At 39.0% G+C, this 22,296-nt stretch overlaps 1 protein-coding gene across 1 annotated transcript in view; it reads right to left on the bottom strand.

Moving 5' to 3' along the window:
- Positions 1-3,010: 3,010 nt before the first annotated feature.
- LOC150104708 (fat-like cadherin-related tumor suppressor homolog) overlaps positions 3,011-22,296 on the bottom strand; it is a 281,975-nt gene continuing 262,689 nt past the window's right edge. Inside the window, exon 8 of the mRNA XM_090395612.1 lies at positions 3,011-3,069. Coding sequence (XP_090251738.1) covers positions 3,011-3,069 — 59 coding nt within the window. The remainder of the gene's footprint in view (positions 3,070-22,296) is intronic.

Consider the following 22,296-nt stretch of genomic DNA (forward strand, 5'->3'; position numbering starts at 1 on the left):
TTTATTCATGCTTTTATATTCAGGTTTGTTCTTTAACTTTTTTCTTTGTTCCATCAACATTAGTATTTTTTCATTCATCCAGGGTTTATTCCTTTTACTTTTTAATTGTGGGAGTGTATTTTTGGCTGCTTCATTGATGCTATTCAAGAATGTTTGCCAGTTCACGTTATTTTCATCAATTGGTGTTCTGTGTGAGTTGTGGTGTCAGACTTGTTAAGGGAAAACAGAAACTTCCTGAATGACATGTGATTTTTAAACAGAAGAATGGAAGGTTCACAAAGGGAGAAGTGGAGGAATTCTTCAACTCATTACAGAAAGCAACTCAGAAAGTATCCATTTTCTAATCTAAACAGCAGAGTAGAAATGTGTACCAGATATATACATAAATGTTTGGGACGATTTGCAAAAATAGAAATGCTAATACTGCTTACTATTATTATTGCCATTATCTACTGGGCTTCTCTTCAGGATGTAGACTAGTCGTTATTAATACCATGTTGCAACATAAAGATGCAAACAAATTTACATACAGAGAGTACAAGATATATCTTATGGACTATATTATTATTAATAGTAATATCTTCCACACTGTGCAGGATACAAGAGCATAAAGGGGATTTGCAGTGACCACCATTTAGTTTTCATCCAGATAAAAATGGATACATAAGGCCTATATGTGAGTCATGTGTTGTGGTGGTCACTGCAGTGTTCGAAAGGCTGATGAGAGTCAGGATCCAGAATTGGGTTGAAAACAATCGTATTATCTTTGATGGACAGCATGATTTACTAAAGGGAGGCCATTTTTTTTTATAATTTACTAACTTATTACAATACAGTGACAGCAGCATTGGATACAGGAGATGGATACACAGTATACTACTGTGTATCCATACTGTGTAGACTTTGCAAAGGCTTTTGATAGATTACCACATGATAGGTTGATAGTCAAACTAGTATGGATAGAGTTGGATATTAGACTGGTGCATTGGATTGGAGATTGGTTGTCTGATAGATACCACAAGTTGTGTATGGGGAAGCAATATCCCAGGAGAGGAAAGTCACTAGTAGTGTGCCACAGGGGGTCTGTTGTATGGCCATTGCTGTTTAACCTATAGGTAATGATATTGGGCAAAATTTGAATGGGGCTATACAGCTGTTTGTAGATGATGCAAAGTCAGGACATACCATGAGGAGTAGAGCAGCTATTGTGGCCTTACAAGAAGACTTGAATAGACTGAGTGAATGGGCACAATAGTGGGGATACGAGTTCAATGTTGCAAAATGTAAGGTTTTAAAATTTGGAAAACAAAGGATGTAGAAAAATTGGGATGCAGAATTTACTCTTGGTGGAGATATATTTTTTGAGGTGGAGGAATTAAAGAGATCTTGGAATGATGGTGGATAAGAATCTGAAATTTAGCAGATAAAAGGCCAAAATTGTCAGGACAAAACAATGGATTCAGGCAATGACGCAGAAGACACTGACTTGTAGATGTACAGAGATTTTGGTTCCATTGTATAAGGTTCTGATTATGCCACATATGAACTAATGTGCAAAGATTTATTCACCTGGATTTCATAATAATGAAGAGATGCTGGAGAGGGTCCAGAGGTGATTGACTAAAATAGTTTCTAATCTCTGGAATGTTGAATATGAAGAAAGGTTGAGACGATGCAATTTGCAGAGTCTAGTGGATAGGAGGAAGAGGGATGATATGATAGAGACATACAAGTTGGTAAGGGGGTTGTTACAGAATTAATGTTGAAGAGGTTTTTTCATAAAGTGGTGGGAGATTGGGGAAAAACAATAGGTCATCCCTGGAAGCTGTATAAGGATTGGAATGAATAATTGGATTGCAATGCCATAGAGCTTAGTGTTTGCAGAGAATTTGAATGTGTTTAAATGATGATACGAGGAGCTATGTGTATGACAAAATAGACCTCCTAGATGAGTTCTGTGACTCCATGGGGTCATATGATAATATTAATAATAATATTACACTGTAAGGAAGAAAATGTGCGAGGTACTATTTAAAAGAATAGAGGTTATCCAGCTTTAAGAAGAAAGGTGGAGACTGAAATATGCAAATATTACACAAGAAAAAAATGAAACTCTGAAAACAAGATCTACATTTAGAGGCTCAATGGTAAACTATGAGAAAAATATTAATTGATTGAGTCAGGAATAGATATAGCATAGGTGTTTGCAAGGACAGAAAAATCTGAAAATTATGTGGACTCAAGAAATTAAAGAGACAGTTTTGAAAAAGAAGAAAACATACTGAAAGTTTTTAGCAAATTGATAGGTGTCCTCAGGAAATAGAGAGAAAATGTAAGAAAGTTAAATTAAATGCAAGAACAACTAAATATAAGTTATGGGATGACTGGTAAGAATACAGAAGAAAATATTAGGAAAACAACACTGAAAAGTTTTGGAAATAAAGAAAATACTACTGTAAAAGAAATCAGTGATTACTTTTACAATACTATCATATAGCATATAGGCTTACATTATTATTACGGGCAACTCCAAGGAGTCAGACTCATCGAGGGAGATCCTAAACATCACATCCAGAACAACTATTCAGCATCCACACAGTATCTATCATACTTGCCTTGAACTCATTCACAGTCATGGCAGCCACAACTATAAAGAACAATGTGCAGCCTATTTGTATATCAGCTATTGGAATTCCAGAAAATACAAGAAGATAGTTTAATGTAAAATTAGATATAAGTCAAGGACATATATTATCTTCATTATTATTTATCATCTACATGGATCACGTTATGATGGAAAGCAGCATTAAACTTGATATCAAACTTGGGGATATTAAAATCAGCTCTAATTTATGGCAAATAGTTTTATATTTCTAATAAATAAATCCAGTTCATGTTTTCAGGATTTTTCAAGAAAACTATTATTATTATTATTTACTATTATTAGCCAAGACCTCATGGAGTCAAAGACTCATATTTGTCATGAAAACAGCAACAAAAAAGATAAAAACTAAAAGATAAAAATAGGCAGGCCCATGGAAAACATCAACTTCATTCTCAATAGAGAACCTGTAAAATATGTAAAATATTTTAACTATTTAAATAAAGAATATTTTTTAGTGAAAATGGCAAATTAAATTTGGAAAGACATACTGTAATGAAATAAACCATGTTGATATGATAAGCAGACAGCTGAATACATTTCTATGGAACAGGAGAAACATTTACTGCTGAACAAACATTATACAATTCAGTGTTGAAACTGATTATAACTTGTGGATCTGACAGCCTGGTTAGAAATAAAATGGTTGATTAAAGATCAGAGGCTACAGATATGAAAGTTCTGAAAAAAAAAAAAAAGTAGGCAGTAAATGAATGATATCAATGACAGGCTTTTATTTTTACTGTTTTTGAGGCTTGTTGTGAATGACAACAAAATGGCAATACAAATGAGATCAGGAAGATTTTATGAGGCAACATAAAAATCAAATATAATTAACACAGTGGACTTTTTGAGGATGGCACGTCGTTGTTATGAATGCAACATGTATACATGACAAAATTTGAAGAGTGTGTTTGTGGAGAAACTGAACAAAAGACAAGAGAGGGTATGGGTACATCAAAAGTGTGATATTCTGTTGGACTATGAGTTATCAGTAGATGTGATGGCCAACAATGGAATGAAAGAGTGCATAATTACAGGAATAAATGACCATAGGAATCATACAATGGAAGAGAACTATGGAAGCAAAAGAAAGTATACCTGAGGAAATGAAAGAAAGAGACACTGAGGAAGCAAAGGAACATCAGAGTGAGGAAATGACAGAAATGAATATAGACTCTTTGATAGTATAAATGCTAGAATGTAAGACTTGAAAAATGAGTTGATCAGAATGAGACGCGAAAAAAAAAATATGCATAGTGAGATGAGATGTTAAGTTGGGGGGATTAGAGTGGATGAGTACAAAAGGTTAGAATGAAGGAAAGCAAATAAAACGAGGTGACGAATGACTTGAGAATAGCAACATATAGAGATTTAACTATCAAAGATGTGGTAAACAAGAGATTTCATAAGGTGTGTTTTCAAGAGAGGAATTAGCAGGATAATTGATGCATTAGATAAGAGATGCAGATGAGCAAGGTGGTGGTGTTGGTTGTTAGAACAAATGACTTCTTTGGATATAAAGATCATGTAAGAATGGATATAAGCAGACTGTTCAGGAGAGTAAAAGATAGCAGTGAGGTTGGAATGGTGGTTGGTATGTTGTCTATGAGGACTGTAAATAAAGTGGTGGCAACATGCATACAAAACATAAATTATTTATCAAGTTATATATCTTCAATATAATCTCCTGCCAAGTTCTGCACTTGTTTCCAAATTTGTGAGAGCTTTTGGATACCATCAATAGAGTGTTACCTGTTGATATCAGTGATAGTGCAACCTACTGCTCAAAGAACCTTTGGCACATTACAAAACAGCACACCTCTGAGGGAGTTCTTTCATTTTGGGGAACAAGTCGAAGTCCCAAAGATTCAGGTGAATACAGAGAATGTTCCAATACTTCCCATTGGCAACTATCTAATATCTCTATAACCAATTGTGACACATGACACCATGCATTGTCATGAAACAGACACAGTGAAGAACCCGTGAAAAGAATGCGGTTGCTTTCTCCTTAAAGCCAGATACAAATGGTGTTCCAGAAATTGTCAACAGTACTGTGCACTAGCAGTTTGCTTTTGGAACACAGCATAATGAAGAATGACACTTTGAACATTGTAAAACCATCAGCATGACTTTAAGTTTGAAGGGGGTTCTGGCAAAGTTATTTGGATGGGGTGATCCTGAATGGCACTATTCATTGGATTGTCTCTTCAGTTCAGGCTCATAAGTCCTTGCCCAAGTTTCATCAATGGATATGATACAATTCAGGAAAGCATCCCCCTTCATTTTCATATTGTTCCAGATAAAATCCAGCAACTGCATATCTCTGCCATTTTTTAAACTTAGTCAAGTGATGTGGAAACCAACGAGCCGAAATTATGCACATATTGAGCCTCTCTTTTGGTGGGCTATCCCTGTTTCCTGGGCCAACTGGTACACAGGTCATTGCTGATCAACTGAAAAGAATCCCCAAACAAGCTTAACATGTTTATCTGAAATGGCAGGTCATCCTGCATGGCAATTAACATCAAGGTGATCTTGCTCTGTACAAAATACACAAACTCATCTTACAACAGTCCAGTATGGTAGGGCACTGTCACCACAGGTTTTTCTAAGGCTACAATAACAGTCACTTGCAGTTTTACCTCACACAATCTCGACCTTCATTCAGGATCATTGTTCTAATCTTGTAAACATACCTTAGAGTGTTGCCCACTGAGATGTTGACTTCACCCACTTCTCCACACAAGGACACTTGTTAGAATGGGCTGTGTCACCTTATACACATGTACAGTACATACAAATAGTGTTTCTGTCAAGATTAACATTTGGATTACCAGCTATGTCTCCTGACAGTGTTGCCCTATTTCATTTACAGCCCTCATAGATATGCTAGTGGTGAGGTGAGACAGTCAGGATCATGAATGGCATATTGGCAGAGGAGAAGAAAGTAGAGGGAGTGAATGTGTGGGGTGCATTTGAAGGAAAGATTGAAATGTACAGAAGTGGTGGGTTGCATCTGCATGAATTTGGTATGAATCAGTTAAAAGACTATTGCTGCAGGAGGAATGAATGATGTTAGCAACAGCAGAAGAAGTAAGGGGTGAAGCAAGAGATCAAGAGAGCAGAACTGGGGAGACTGAAGTAATTCTAAATGAGAATAATAGTTCTGTGAGTGATAATGACAGAATAAGAATGAAAGATGAACAGGGAAATGGAAGATGTCATGGTGGACAGGGAGACCCAGTATAAGAGTGGATGTTGGAAGTGGTAGTGAATGTATGTATGTTATGATGGTCAGAATGGGATGGCCTGGAATGTACAGTCAATAGTTGAGTCTGATGAGATAAATAGAATAACAGAGTAAATAGGATAACAGGGGATGGTTGATAGACAGATATCAAAAAGTGGCATAGAGTGGGTGTGAATCCGCAAGATTTAAGGTAACCAGTGGTGTACCTCAGGGTTCAGCCCTTCGGCCATAATTGTTCAATCTATACATTAACGACATCAAGCAGGGTCTATCATCAGATGTGCAATAGTTTGCCGATGTTGTGAAGATAGGCAGGGCAATCAGGGATGCTACTGATATTCAGCAATTACAAAATGATTTGAATAGACTGGAAATCTGGGCAAATGAAAATGGCTATCAGTTTAATTATTATTATTATTATTATTATTCAGGACTCCATGGAGTCAAAAGACTCATCGTGGGAGGTCCTTCCTAAGAAACACAAAGTCTATCAAGACTCATCGAGGGGAGGTCCCCCAAAAGAAACACAAAGTCTATCATACCACTCCTTGAACTCATTGACCATTCTCACTCTCACCACTCCATCAGGCAATGCATTCCATGGTTCAACCACCCTCCATGCAAAGAAACCATTCCTCACCCTCTTGCTCACAATTTCCTTTCGTAACTTCCAGGGATAGCCTCTTGTCATCACTCCTTCCCACTATTCAACCAAGCGAAAGAACTCTCCAGTGTCAACCCTGTAAACACTTCTCAACAGTTTAAAAGTCTCAATCATATCACCTCTCCTTCTATCCACCAAACTCTGCAGTATACATTCCCTCAGCCGATCCTCATAACTATCATTGTACAGTCCTGAAACCATCTTTGCTATCTGCCTTTGTACCCTTTCCACAGTTAATTTATCCCCTTCAAATCCTGGGGACCAAATCTGAGAACAATAGTCCAAGTGTGGTCTGATCGGGTCTTATACAAAAGAATGATAACTGTTTTATCTCTGGAGGTCAGCGTCCTTCTCATTATTGCAGCAATCCTCTGTGTTACCTTCACTACCTTTGCAATATGTCCCCTGAATTTCAGGTTTCTATCAATCATCAACCCCAGATCTCTTGTCTCCCCTACTTCCTCCAGTATAACTCCTCCCATAGAGTATGCAGTGTCCCATCGATGTTTCCCAAACCTCAAGACCTTACATTTTGCTGCATTAAATTGACATCCCCCATTCATTGCCCATCTATCTAGCTTATTCAAATCCTCTTGCAGGGCTACCGCATCTGCACTATTACTAATAATCCTTCCCAGCTTCGCATCATCTGCAAACAACTGAATATCAATTTGCAATCCACTGACAATGTCATTGATATAAAGGTTAAACAATATAGGTCCCAGTACTGGGACCTATATTGTATAGAGCCCTGTGGAACCCCACTTGTAACCCTTTGCTTCTTGAAACTGCCCCACCATACACAACTCTCTGATACCTATCAGACAGCCAATCCTGATTCCAGTTCACCAATCTGACATCCAGACCCATATGCTGTAATTTAAATATCAGCTTATCATGTGGGACCCTGTCAAATGCCTTTGTTAAGTCTAAAGAAAATGGCAGTATATGCCTTTCCCTCATCTAATGCTCTTGTAACTTTATCATAAAAGGCTAGCATATTGCTAAAACAAGAAAGCCCCTTCACAAATCCATGTTGACTCTCACAGATAACATTACCCTCATCTTCCCAATGCTGAATACAGTCCTTCACTGCTTTTTCCAAGATCTTACTAACTACTGATGACACACAAACTGTCCTATAATTAGACACTTCCAGTCTGCTACCACCCTTATGCAATGGCACTATCTTATTTTCCTTCCATTCCATGGGCACCTTTCCTGCAGCAAGCCTTTCATTGAAAAGCCAGGTCAAAGGCACTGTCAGTTCCATAGCACATTCTCTCAAAACTCGTGGTGAAATACCATCCAGTCCCACAGCTTTACTGACATCCAGAGTACTCAGTATCTGAAACACACTTTCCTCCTGTACCTCTAAACCTCGAACCAGCCCTATCCCTCTAGCATTAAAACTGACTCCTCCAGGATGAAATACTCCAATAAAGTGTTCATTGAACAATTAAACTATGCACACTGCATCAGTCACTCTATTCCCAATTTTATCTCACAATATCATTCTTCCACAGTCATTTCTCTTCCTACTGGCCACATAGCTAAAAAATTCCCTAGGATTTTCTTTGGATCTTAGGGCCAATCTCCTCTCATATTCCAGTTTCGCTTTCCTTACCACACTAGTCACTCTTCTGGCCTGTGTCTTATATTCTTCATGCATCTTCTCTTCACCTATCTCCTCATATCTCTTCCATAGCCTCTTTTTCGCATGCAATTTCTGTTTAATATTGTTTGTCATCCACTTTACTCCAAATTGTGTCCTCTTCTTCACTCGTGGTATACAACTTACCATTGCTGCTAACAAATATTCTTTCAAAATTTCCCACGCACTAATGATATCCCGGCCTTCCAATTCCTCCCTCCATGAAACTTCCCCAAGTTGACGTCTTAGACTATTATAATCACCTGCGTTATAATTCCACATACGTTCCCATCTCTTTGATACTCCTGCATGTCTATTCATTTATATGGTCACTCTCTATCTCCAACTGGTGGGAGAGATGTCATCTCAGTTATTATCAACTCTTCTGATGCTATAACCCAATTCCAAACTCTTGAACCTCTTGTTCCCTCTATTACATGTTGCCTAAGACATTTGTCCCTCAAGAATTCTAGAAATTTCATTCCCCTATTACTACATGCATCTTCCTCTCCCATAACAATCATTCTTCTTGCACTTGCCACTCTCAACTGTCTCAACATTTCCTGGTCCCCACCCTCTGTGCTCCTTGGTCTGTAGCAACACCCCACTAAATATCCTGTCTTGCCAACCTCACGCCATATGCTTTCAAAATCAATAGTGTCACAGCCTTTCAAAGCCTCCACTCTTAGAGAACATAGGTCGTCACTTATCATAAGCAGTACTCCACTACCATGCTTTCCCTTCCTATCCTGCCAAAAAATGCTGTACCCAGCAACTTCTATTCATGTCAATATATCCTCTTCTGTCAATGACGTCTCAGTGATCCCAATAATCTTTGGCCAGGCTGATGCTATCTGCACCACCAATTCCTCTCCCTTATTCCGGATACTCTTGGCATTAGTATATAGCATATAAATGGCATTGTTTCTATAGCATTATCCCCTCTAGACTCCACAAGGCTCAGTGTTACCTGATGTTGTCCCCCCCCCCCTTTCTCCCAAGTACCCATTCCCACAAGAGGCCACTGCTATGATCCTCCCTGGGACACACTGACTTTTTCAGAAGAGCAATCTCTCCAGATGCCTACGTCCTTCCTCATTCAAATGTAAGTGGTCTCTTGCATACAGTTCCTGTCTGTCGTTAAATGCACTCCGAGCATCTACATATTACAGTCCTCTGTTGTCACACATTCTAGCTATTATGTCATTCAATATTACTGCTCTTCTGCTCAGTTCATCATTATCATACCTAGGCAACACACATGCTATCTTTCCTCTAAGTGTCTTCTTTCGTACCACCTCAAGCAAGAATCTCATATGTCTCGCTGCCCTATTTACACCACCACTCAAGTCATTTGTTCCCACCATCACAATCATCTCATCGACCCTTTCTCCTCTCTTAACTGCCAAAGCCACCCTTTCTACCGTTCCTCAGGCATCCTATCTTGAACACCACGGATCATTGAGTCCCCATACATTATACCTCATACCATTCCTTCTTTCCTATTGTTTCCATTTTCTCCTCTTCTTTCATTTCCATACCTCTCTCCTACCGTTTCCACTTCTTCTTCTTCTTCTAGCACTACCATACCTCTCTCTCATTCCATTCTCTCCTCTTCTAGCACTGCCATACCTCTCTCTCTCATTCCGTCTCTCCTACTGTTTCCATTCTTTCCTCCTCTAGCACTCCCATGCCTCTCTGTCATTCTGTCTCTCCTACTGTTTCCATTCTCTCCTCTTCTAGCATTCCCATACCTCTCTCTCCTTCCGTCTCTCCTAATGTTTCCATTATCTCCTCTTCTAGCATCCCCACACCTCTCTATTATTAAATCTCTCCAACTGTTTCCATTTTCTCCTCTTCTAGCACTCCCATACCTCTCTCTCATTCCATTCACTCCTATTCTAACACTGCCATACCTCTCTCTCTCTCTCTCATTCCGTCTCTCCTACTGTTTCCATTCTTTCCTCCTCTAGCACTCCCATGCCTCTCTGTCATTGTCTCTCCTACTGTTTCCATTCTCTCCTCTTCTAGCATTCCCATACCTCTCTCTCCTTCCGTCTCTCCTAATGTTTCCATTATCTCCTCTTCTAGCATTCCCACACCTCTCTATTATTAAATCTCTCCAACTGTTTCCATTTTCTCCTCTTCTAGCACTCCCATACCTCTCTCTCATTCCATTCTCTCCTCTTCTAACACTGCCATACCTCTCTCTCTCTCTCATTCCGTATCTCCTACTGTTTCCATTCTCTCCTCCTCTAGCATTCCCCTGCCTCTCTCTCATTCCATCTCTCCTACTGTTTCCATTCTCTCCTCTTCTAGCATTCCCATACCTCTCTCTAATTCCCTCTCTTCTACTTTTTCCATTCTCTCCTCTTCTAGCATTCCCACACCTCTCTATCATTACCTCTCTCCTACTGTTTCCATTTTCTCCTCTTCTAGCACTCCCATACCTCTCTCTCATTCCATTCTCTCCTATTCTAACACTGCCATACCTCTCTCTCATTCCGTATCTCCTACTGTTTCCATTCTCTCCTCCTCTAGCATTCCCCTGCCTCTCTCTCATTCCATCTCTCCTACTGTTTCCATTCTCTCCTACTGTTTCCATTCTCTCCTCTTCTAGCATTCCCATACCTCTCTCTAATTCCCTCTCTTCTACTGTTTCCATTCTCTCCTCTTCTAGCAATCCCATACCTCTCTCTCCTACGGTTGCCATTTTCTCCTCTTCTAGCACTCCCATACCCCTCTCACCTGTTTCCATTATTTCCATTTCCATTCTCTCCTCTTTTATCATTCACAAATTTCTCTCCTCTCCTATCATTCCCAAAACTCTCTCTCTCTCTCTCTCTCTCTCTCCCCCTCCCACTCTGATTTGCCTTGCATTTATCTCTAATTCTCTCTAATTCCCTCTCTTCTACTGTTTCCATTCTCTCCTCTTCTAGCAATCCCATACCTCTCTCTCCTACAGTTTCCATTTTCTCCTCTTCTAGCACTCCCATACCCCTCTCTCCTGTTTCCATTGTCTCCATTTCCATTTCCATTCTCTCCTCTTTTATCATTCACAAATTTCTCTCCTCTCCTATCATTCCCAAAACTCTCTCTCTCTCTCTCTCTCTCCCCCCCCACTCTGATTTGCCTTGCATTTATCTCTTCCATTCACCTAATCTCATCTTTCATACTTATCATACTTCTCCTAAGACATTCCACCTCCTCTTTCAGCTCCTCTATCTCCCTCTGCAGGTCAGTCACTCTAAATCGAAATTCACTCTCCCAAACAATACCATTTCCTAAACTTTCACAGTCACTGACGCCTTTTACACTATCAACTATTATTTTCTCATTCACATTTTTTTCTTCATTCTCTCCTATCACACTACTCTTCTTCCTGTATTCATTTCCCATTCCTGGAGCAACAAGGTCAGTTATTGAGATATCTACTGCATTTATTTCCTCCCACTGCCTGTACTTTAAACACCCATGCACCCCATCCTCTCTCATAAGCCAGATATCCAATTTCCGAGACGCATACATGCCACAAACTCCCTTATTATATTGCTTATAATAGAGTGCCTAAATGGCGGAGGACTTGGCAACACGCCATTTGTGACTGCAGCTGAATCCACCATCATTCGTTAGTGCCGAGAGACTACTAGCATAATCGTTTGAAACAAAATAGTTTCAAAAATAAACGCTAAATAAGTATTAGAGAGTATAAATAAATAAGAAAAGTATAAACAATTACAAGCAAAACAAAACATTAAGAACACTAAATAAAATGAAATAAAACTAAATACAGTAATGAAAACAGTCTTAATGTTAGTAAAGTTATGCACTTTGGCACGATTAGAATTCCAGCGGCATATTATATTAGTGGGGTTATGCTACAAGAAATTGAAGAGGCAAGGGATCTCGATGTATTGGTGGATAAGAATTTAAAGTTCAAAGGTCACATATCAAAAGTTGCAAATACAACTCAGAGGATAATTGCAATGTTGAAGCGAACCTTGACATGTAAGGAAGTCATTTTGCCTCTTTATAAGGCTTTGATAAGCCACAACTGGATTATTGTGTGCAGATTTGGTCTCCTGGGTTCCAAGGGGATAAAGAAGCTGTGGAAAGGGTGCAAAGAAGAATTACAAAGATTATATTCAGATTATGGGATTTAGATTATGAGAACAGACTGCGAGTATGTGGATTGCAGACTCTGGTGAAAGAGCAGAAAGAGGGGTGATATGATAGAGGTCTATAAACTTTTGAATGGGTGTTAGAGCATTTCAACTGATGAAATTTTTTGTTATATGGAAGATGGGGAGAGAACACATGGACATCCATAGAAGTTAAGGTTGTTCACAATCAAGAAAGGGGTAAGAGCTAGGTTCTTCTCACAGAGAGCAGTGAGTGAGTGGAATAATTTGCCCTTAGGGGTAGTGAGTGCAACTAGTGTAAATGAATTTAAGGAAAGGTATGATAGCTGGTTTGGGTAATTTATAGCCTCCCTCGATGAGTCCTTGACTCCCTGGAGGTCTCAGATAATAATAATAAGTTGGGATAAAGGCAACTAGGAATGGCTAGGTGTGGGGAAATCACAACCCAAAAGTGGCATGGGTAGGACCAGTTATATACCTAAAGGTGAAGTGCTGTGTTTATTTACAAATATCAGAAATATCAGAAATAAGAGAGACGAAATAATTTCATTGATTGAGTTTATTTACCCAAAAATTGTTGGAATAAGTGATGCATGGTTGAATAAGAATGATAACATGATGGGAATAGAAATGGAAGGGTATGATGTTTTCTACCAGGATGAATGATTAAGCATGAAATTTGGAATAAAATGATACTGCAGAGGCAGCATAGGATGAATAATGATAGCAATTAATTGGCCGAAAAGTATAAAGAGCAGGTGAGGAAGGTGTCTCATTGTTAGAACAGCAAAACTACAGGATGAGCAGAAATTAACAAATCAGGTCAAGAAAAACTCTAGTTTTTCAGATATGTAGCAAGTAGAAGAAAAAATAATTATTGTTAGGTGATGTTAATGGATGAAAATTGTAGAATGTTAACTACTGCAGAAGAGATTGTTGAGATATTTAGTAAACAATTTATAAAGCTGTTCCATCCTCATAAGGGTGAAATCATGAAAAACTCAAATGTAGAGGACATATCAAAGGATGGCTTACTTGTGAGCAAGCAGGAGGCACATAAGAAAATAAATAGGATTGATGTCAATAAGGCAATAGGATTTGATGAGATATGATCATGTGTCTTAAAGGAATGTTTGACGAATTGGCAGTAGCACTGACATGCCTCTTTAATAAAACTTAGAACAGCATAGGTTCCAAAAGAGTGGAAAGAAAGAAAAATTATTCCACTACATAAAGGTGGTCATAAGGGAGTAGTTACAAATTATAGGCCAATATGTATATCTGGAGTTGTGATTAAGGTACTGGAAAAATTGGTGACAATTAGAATATAGAAATGGGTTGATAACAACAGTATTCTCTGTGGTTGTCAGCATGAGTGTGTGAAAGAGAGAGATCATGTTTTACTAACTTACTTATGTATATAACAAGGTGACAAATACCTTGGACAGGAGAGATGCATATGCAGTGGCATATTTACATATTGCAAAAGCTTTAGATAGACTGCCATATGGCAAGCTGTTAAATAAACTGAAAGCACTGCAATTGGATAATAGACTAGTGAGCTGGATGGTGACTGGCTGTCAGATAGGTATCAGAAAGTTGCATATGGGGGGATGCAATGTCTCAAAGGAGGAGGATCACTAGTGGCATGCCACAGGGGTCTGTATTGATGCCATTGTTGTTCAATTTGTATATTAATGATATTGGGATAAGTGTAACTGGTGATATGCAGCTGCTTGCAGTTGATGAAAAATTGGGGAGAGCAATGCAGAGGCCTTACAGGAGGACTTGAATAGATTGCATGAATGGGCGAGAGTAAGTGGAACGTCAGTTCTATGTTGCAAAGTGTAAGGCTTTGAAATTTGATAAGCAGCGATAGGATGAAAATTATACACTTGGTGGGAGACTTTAAAGGTGGTTGAGGAAATGAGAGATCTGGAAGTGGTGGAAGACAAGGACCTGAAATTCAGCTGCTACACTGCACAAGTTGTGAAGTTGTCACATCAGATAATGGCGATAGTGATGCAGAGGACAGAAATGTGCAGAAATAAAGAGGTTATGATTCAATTGTATAGGATCTTATATGGATTATTGTGCACAGATTTAGTCACTGTGTTTTCATTGTGATGAGGATATGTCAGAAAGAGTCTAGAGAAGTTCACAAAGGTGGTCAGTGGTCTTTGGAATGTGAAGTATGAAGACTGATTGAAAGAATGTAAATTGCAATGCCTTGTGAATAGGAGGAGGAGGGAGATATGATTGAGACATATAGGTTAGTCAATTGTTATCATGTTGATGTGGAAGAAATTTTTCATAGAATGGGAGGGTGTGATCAGAGGAGTGAGGAGAAGGTTCTTTGCATGGAGAGTGATTGGTGAGTGGTGTGTTGCCGAGTATGTTGTGAAAGTAGAAACATTGAATAAATTTAAGGCATGGTTGAATGAGCTTTTTGTGTGTGATAGCGTGTACCTCCCATGGAGTCCTCTAACTCCATGGAAGCAGATGTTAATAATAATAACAATAATAATAATAATTCATCTTCAGCTGAAAAGGCCTTATATATATACAATGCTCTAGATAGGTTTTGAACTGAGAGCAACAAATTCTGCAACATCCTTCAGACTCCACTACTGATTCTCTTGAACATGGAAATTAGTTCCAAGTGGAACCAATAAAAGCATATTGAATTATTATTATTATTTATTATTATTACGGACAACTCCAGGGAGTCATTAGACTCATCGAGGGAGGCCCCAAATCATATTCATTACAACTATTCGACATTCATACAGTATCTATCATACCTCGCCTTAAACTCATTCACTGTCACAGCATCCACCACAGACTCAGGGAGCGCATTCCACTCATTCACTACTCTAAAAGTAAAGAACCCAGCTCTAACACCTTTACTAACCACACTTTTGCCCAGTTTCCATGGATGTCCCCTAGTCCTCCCACAACCAGCCCTGTTCTCAAAAATATCTTCTGAATTAATTTTATAGAAACCCTTCAGTAATTTGAATGTCTCAATCATATCTCCCCTCCTCCGCCTATCAACCAATTTTTGCAACCCACAAATCCTCAACCTGTTCTTATACGGTTCATTCCACAGACCTGCTATCATCTTGGTCACTCGCCTCTGGATCCTCTCCACCTCCTCCCCATCAAGAAGAAACCTAGGTGACCAAATCTGAGCACAGTAGTCGAGATGGGGTCTTATCAAGGCTCGATACAGAGGAACAATAACCTGCTTGTCTCTGCTTGTCAACATATTCTTCAGCAACCAAGTGATTTGATGAGCTGATTTGGCCACTTTTGCAACGTGTCCCCTAAATTTCAATTCCTTATCCACTAACACTCCTAAATCTCGTGCCTCATCAATTTCCTGGAGCACGGTTCCACCAATGCAGTAAACTGCCACCAATCTTTTCACCCCAAAATGCATAACCTTACATTTTGCCACATTAAATTGACATCCATTCTCCTTAGCCCAGACCTCCAATCTATCCAAATCATCCTGCAAAATTTTGACGTCATCTGCATTCACTATTGCCCTACCCAACTTCGCATCATATGCAAACAAATGAACTGTTCCTCTCAGATCCTTTCCTATATCATTTATGAACAAATTAAACAGCAGTGGTCCAAGAACAGATCCTTGTGGCACACCACTAGTCACAGGCCGTCTTGTGGACTCTACTCCTGAGTAAACCACTCTCTGATATCTCTCCGTCAACCACCCTCCTATCCATCTCACCAACCCTGTGTCCATTCCCATATGCTGCAATTTACTGATTAGAATTCCATGTGGTATCCTGTCAAAGGCCTTAGCAAGGTCCAGTAGAATCACTGTAAACCCATTACCCTTATCCAGTTCAGCCGTCACTGTGTTATAATACGTGAGCAAGTTACTGAGGCATGACCAACCCTTCACAAAACCATGCTGTCCCCGATACAGTATCCCATTTTCTTCTATCCAATCTTGTATTTTCCTCTTGACTATTTTCTCTAAGACCTTGATAATGATTCCTGTTATGCTGATTGGCCGGTAATTTTCAACATCAGCCTTGGAACCACCTTTGTGCAGTGGAACTATTTTCCCCTCTTTCCACCCCCTTGGGACTGACCCAGTCCTGAGGCTCAAATTAAACAAAATGGTCAAGGGCACTGACAATTCTTTGGCCACTTCACGTACGACACGAGCTGGTATACCATCCAATCCTACAGATGTATTGACATTGAGGTTCTGTAATAGACTAGTTACCTCTACTTCATTCATCACAATTCCAGTATAAGCTGTTGGTTCTTCCATTCCTGCAAAGTCACCACCTGGATGATATACTCTTGCAAAGTGCTCGCTCAGTAATTCCACAATATCGACTGATTCGGTTACCTCCCTACCCTCAGCATTTTTTAAGATCATTCTACCATGAGCATTTTTCCTTTTACTTGCAACATATTGAAAAAACTGTTTGGGATTCTCTTTAGCCTGCGTGGCCAATTTCCTTTCGTAATCTGCTTTTGCTTTTCTTACCACCCTTGTTACCATCCTGGCCTGAGCTTTATACTGTTCCTGCGCCTGATGGTCACCCTTCTCCTTAAATTCCCTCCACAACTGTTTCTTTTTTTGCAGCTCAAGCATAATAGTGTTATTCATCCATTTAACCCCTACTTGATTTATTATTCGGACTCTTGGTATACAGTCAACCATTGCCTCCTGCAAACAGTTCTTAACCACCTCCCATGCACTATCAACATCCAGCCCTTGCAGTTTTACATGCCATGGCATTGAGCCAAGCACACACCTAAGCTTGTCATACTTACCAGCCCGGTAATTCCACATGTACCCTGTCTTAATTGTAAATTCGACTCCTTTAGCCACCTCCCAAGTCATGACCTTATGGTCACTCTCACCAATTGGTGGCAACATGGTCATGTTTATTACAGCCACATTCTCGGTTGCAATTAACTAGGTCCAGCACTCTCTGCCCCCTGGTATTTTCCAATACATGTTGCCGTAGATAGTTGTCCCTTAATAACCGCATAAAATCCAATTTCTTCCTCCCATGTGCCCTCTCCTCTTTTCAGTCAATGTTACCGTAATTGAAATCACCCATAATAATTACCCTCCTTCCACTCATTTCTTCTATTTGCTTATGCATACTATCCCCACCATCCACTCCATCACCCGGTCTATAGCAGCACCCAATTGTATATTTTGTTCTGCTAGATTCTATCTCACACCAAACAGCCTCAAATGTGCTTTTTCCCCATCCTGCCGTTCAACTTCTATACTCCTTGGCTGAAGCTCATCAGCTATCATCAATAACACTCCTCCCCCCCTTTTTATTCACCCTGTCACTCCTGAACACGCTATACCCGTCGCATTCAATCCCACTAGCTTTATCATCTTCTGTCAGCCATGTTTCACTAATACCGACAACCTGTGGCCTGGAAGTGCCAACCATGGCCAAAAACTCTTCCTTCTTGTTCCTAATACTCCTGGCATTAGTGTACATGAATCTCAGAAGCCCATTTGTCCCATCCCTACTTTGATGCTTTATACTAACTATCCCATTCTGGGATAGTTATACTCACCAAGAAATTATATCCCTGCTTAATCCTTCATCCAGGTGTAAGATAAAGTATGTGCATGAAGTATCTTAATGATTAGGCCACTCTTTTATAGTGGCTAATGACTTCACATCAATTGCTTTAGTATTCCACAATGCAAAGCATATTTCATTTTAGACATGTATAATTCTATGCATTATGGGAGGGTCAATACCCCAAACCAGGAAGATACCAAGGTTGATTTAATGAAGAAGTCATATTTTCCATATACAATAGCATAAAGGTATATCACCTTCTTATTAAAAGACTCTGGATCAGAGAGAGTAAAGAAAGATTTTTCACTTGGTTACAAATGAATACTTTCCAAGAAATTATATTGTTATGTAATCCTTAATCCTTAAGGAAAATTATGTGACATCATCAGCATCTATATACAAGTAGCCTAGTCATGAAATACCACACACACACACACACACACACACACACATTCTTAGCTTTGACTTCTTAGATAAAGGATTAAATAAGAATGTAATATCTTAGCAAGTATAAGGAAATTATTATTACGGGTATCTCTATGGAATCAGCAGACTCATTGAGGGAAACCCAAACTATCAAAACAATATCTATAACACCTCTTCTTGAATTCATTTACAGACGAAGAACTCACAACTCAGTCAGGCAATGCATTCCCCCACTGACAACCCTCCAAGAAAAAAATCCAGTTCTCGCACCCTCGTTAACCACACATTTCCTTGATTTCCAGGGATGACCTCTTGTTTTTCCCATCACTATCACACAGCTGAAATATTTCCCCTGCATAAATCTTATAAAAACCTTTTAGTAATTTAAATGTTTCTATCATATCCCCTCTTCTCTGCCTATCAACCAACCTCTGCAATCCACAAGCTCTCAATCTATCGATGTAGGGAACATTTTTTACATCCCTCACCAACTTAGTCACTCTCCTCTGAACCCTCTCCAGAACCTTCTCATCTCCAAGGAATCCAGGTGACCAGACTCGAGCACAGTAATCCAAATGTGGAAGTATCAACGCCTTATAAAGGGGATTAATAACTTCTTTATCTCTGGATGTTAGTGTGTTCTTCAATAACCAAGTAATCCTATATGTAATCTTGGACACCTTAGCAATGTGCCCTCTGAACTTCATCTCCCTATCTACCAACATCCCCAAGTCCCTAGCCTCATCAATCTCTTGGAGTACCATTCCATCAATGTGGTACACAGCTGGTAATCTTTTAATCCCAAAATGCATAACTTTACACTTTTCCACATTGAACTGACATCCATTACCTTTTGCTCATTTTGCCAGCATATTTAAATCATCCTGCAAACTCTCAACATCAGCTTGATTTTTTATTGTGCTACCCAACTTTGCATCATCAGCAAACAACTGAATATTTCCCTTGGAACCATTTCCAATATCATTTATGTACAAATTAAACAATAATGGCCCAAGCACAGAGCCGTGAGGCACACCACTGGATGAGCAGAGTCCTCATCCTGGACTCTGGTCCTCCATACACTACTTTCTGATATCTCTCCATGAGCCATTCTGTTATCCATATCATCAGTTTAGCATCCATCGCCATCTGCTCTAATTTGCGCAACAGTATTCCATCGGGTATCCTGTCAAAAGCCTTAGCAAAATCCAGAAGTATTACTGTGTAGTCATTTCCCTTGTCCAACTCAGATGTCATTCTATTATAAAAAGTTAATAAATTGCTAAGGCAGGATCGACCTTTAACAAAACCATGTTGGCCCCCTATAGAGTATCATATTCTGATCCACCCATTCTTGAATTCTGTCCATAACCAACTTTTTCAGTACTTTTACCACCATTCCCGAGATGGTGATTGGTCTGTAATTAACTACTGCAGTCTTAGTGCCAACTTTATGCAAAGGAACCATTTTGCCTTCCTTCCACTCCCTAGGGACCATACCAGAGTTCAAACTAAAGTTAAATAACCAAGTAAGAGGCACTGACAATTCCTTTGCACATTCACACAACACCCGAGCTGATATTCCATCTAAACCTACAGCAGTGTTAGCATTTAAATCCTGCAATATTCCAAGTATCTCTGATTTATTAACTTCAATTCTCACATTAGTTATTGCTATAGGTACAGAGATATCCTCACTTGGGTGATAGACTTTTGAAAGTCATCACTCAGTAACTCTACTATTACATCTGAATTGGTCACTTAAATACTATCAGCACCCAATACGGTTATCCTTCCAAAGTCATTCTTCCTTTTACTTGTACATGGTGGAATTGCTTTGTAATCAAGAGTGGAAAACCAATTTTTCAATAAAAGCTTGTGATTAAGAGGTGGTCACCATCATAACACTGCTATTATTTCATACTGTTATTATTTTTTATTTTTTATTTTATTATTTTTTATTATTTAATATTATTTTATTATTTTTTAATTTTTTTATTATTTAATATTATTTTATTATTTTTTAAATTTTTTTATTATTTAATATTATTTTTTTTTTATATTTGGAAGTAGGGTGCTAATGGGAAGGTACAAAGAAGGTAAGTTTTTTTTTGTATTAATAGGATGCAATTTTTTTTTTTTTTTTGTAAGTTTATTAGACTTAGCTTTAAGATAGGTATCACAGTGTGTATGTATAATTTGTGTGACTATTTCTGTGATGTTCAAGATATCTTGCTGAATCTTATTTGTTACATCCTTACTTGTTGCTATTTTGCCAACTGCCATACTTCCACTATGTAGCAAATTGTCACCTAGCCCATCACCATTTAATTACTATATTTTGCAATGATACAGGCTTTTGTAGAATGCTATGTTTGAGATATGAATGCTTCACCTTAATTGAAAATGCAGCAGGTAAGAAATGGGACTGTGTATGCATGCATGTAGGGTAGGCAATGAAAGCATCCGGCAACCTGAACATTGGTATCTCAGATTTTAGGAACAGTGACATTAATGAGTTGAAAATGAATGTGAGCAGAGTGATTGATGTTAAGGAATATGTGCAAGATATGTCAATAAGTTTAACCCAAGACAGTGCATTACTGAGGATGATGTAACAATTATGTTCAATGGCCTTGAGTTAGTGGATGAATGTTGGGTAAAGGTAGGATGGTTGTTGGGTGTGGGGGGTGGAACATACTGAGAAAGGAAGTGGAAGGCAGGGAGGCTGAGTTGAGGACTGTGAATGGAGATTAGGAGACATATAACAAGGTTAATGAATGGAAGTAAGCAAATCATGAGAAAGTGAGAGCAGAACAAAGAATGGAAGTGAGGAATCTAGCAAATAAAAAAGCAAGGGAAGGAATGGAAGTGAGCGGGTTAAGGAAAGAGTAGAAATGAAAGGAAGTCAAGGGAGAGATAAAAAGAGAGTGTGAAAAACAAGAAACAACAGAAAGACAGGAAAATGGGGTGGGGGGAACAATGAGAGAGAGAGAGAGAGAGGAAGAGAGTGAGGGATATCGAAGAATGAGTAATGAATAGAGTTAGAAGGAATGTAATGTATGGAGATTTGATGATGTGCAGTATGCAGATTAGAATGTTTAGTGCTTGCATAGGAAACAACATAGTGTGACTATGTGGATGGAGCTAGGACAAAATGTGGATGAAATAATGGTGACAATTTGTATGAATGACTTGAGAGGAAGTGCAAATTGGGTATCAAAAAATGAGATCAGTGTTACTATGAAAAGAAAAATGTGAGAGTGATGAGAGGAGAAAAGCAGTGCTAACGAATGACATGATAACCTGAATGTGTAGAAGGAGAAGTCAAGAATATATATATATAGACACTGCTTGGAAAGAATTCAAAGGACACCACAGCATGAGGAACACACAGTTATGGTACACACTGACATCTTATTAAGGTGTAGGTGGGTACATTGCAGTCATCGCAACTATCCTACAACCATGGCATACTTTCCACAAGTGTATGATAGCGATCAATGAGAATTTTGAACAATTCTTCCTGTAGGCATGTAATGTGGTCCTGGAGCAGACTGTTGTGGGATGGATGTCCCTTAACCTCATATGCTGTTCAAGTTCATCCCACAGATGCTCAATAGGGTTGAGATCAGGGTGCTGTGGAGGCCAATCAAGTGTGGTGACTTTCATGTTCACAAACCACACAGTTATGGCAGCAGCCCTATGAGATGGTGCGTTGTCTTGCTGAAAGAGACAATGGTCAGTTCAGTAGAAATGCAACAAAGTATAATTCCAGAATGTTCAGATACCTCTCAGAGTTCAATGTTCGTGGCACCACAAACAGAGGTCTAAGACAAAACCAGGGAAATCAGGACCATACCATCAAACTTCCACCTCCAAA

The sequence above is a fragment of the Typopeltis vanoorti genome, chromosome 7 (assembly GCF_054136105.1).
Source record: "Typopeltis vanoorti isolate ZY-2024b chromosome 7, IOZ_Tvanoo_1.0, whole genome shotgun sequence".
Taxonomy (NCBI): domain Eukaryota; kingdom Metazoa; phylum Arthropoda; class Arachnida; order Uropygi; family Thelyphonidae; genus Typopeltis; species Typopeltis vanoorti.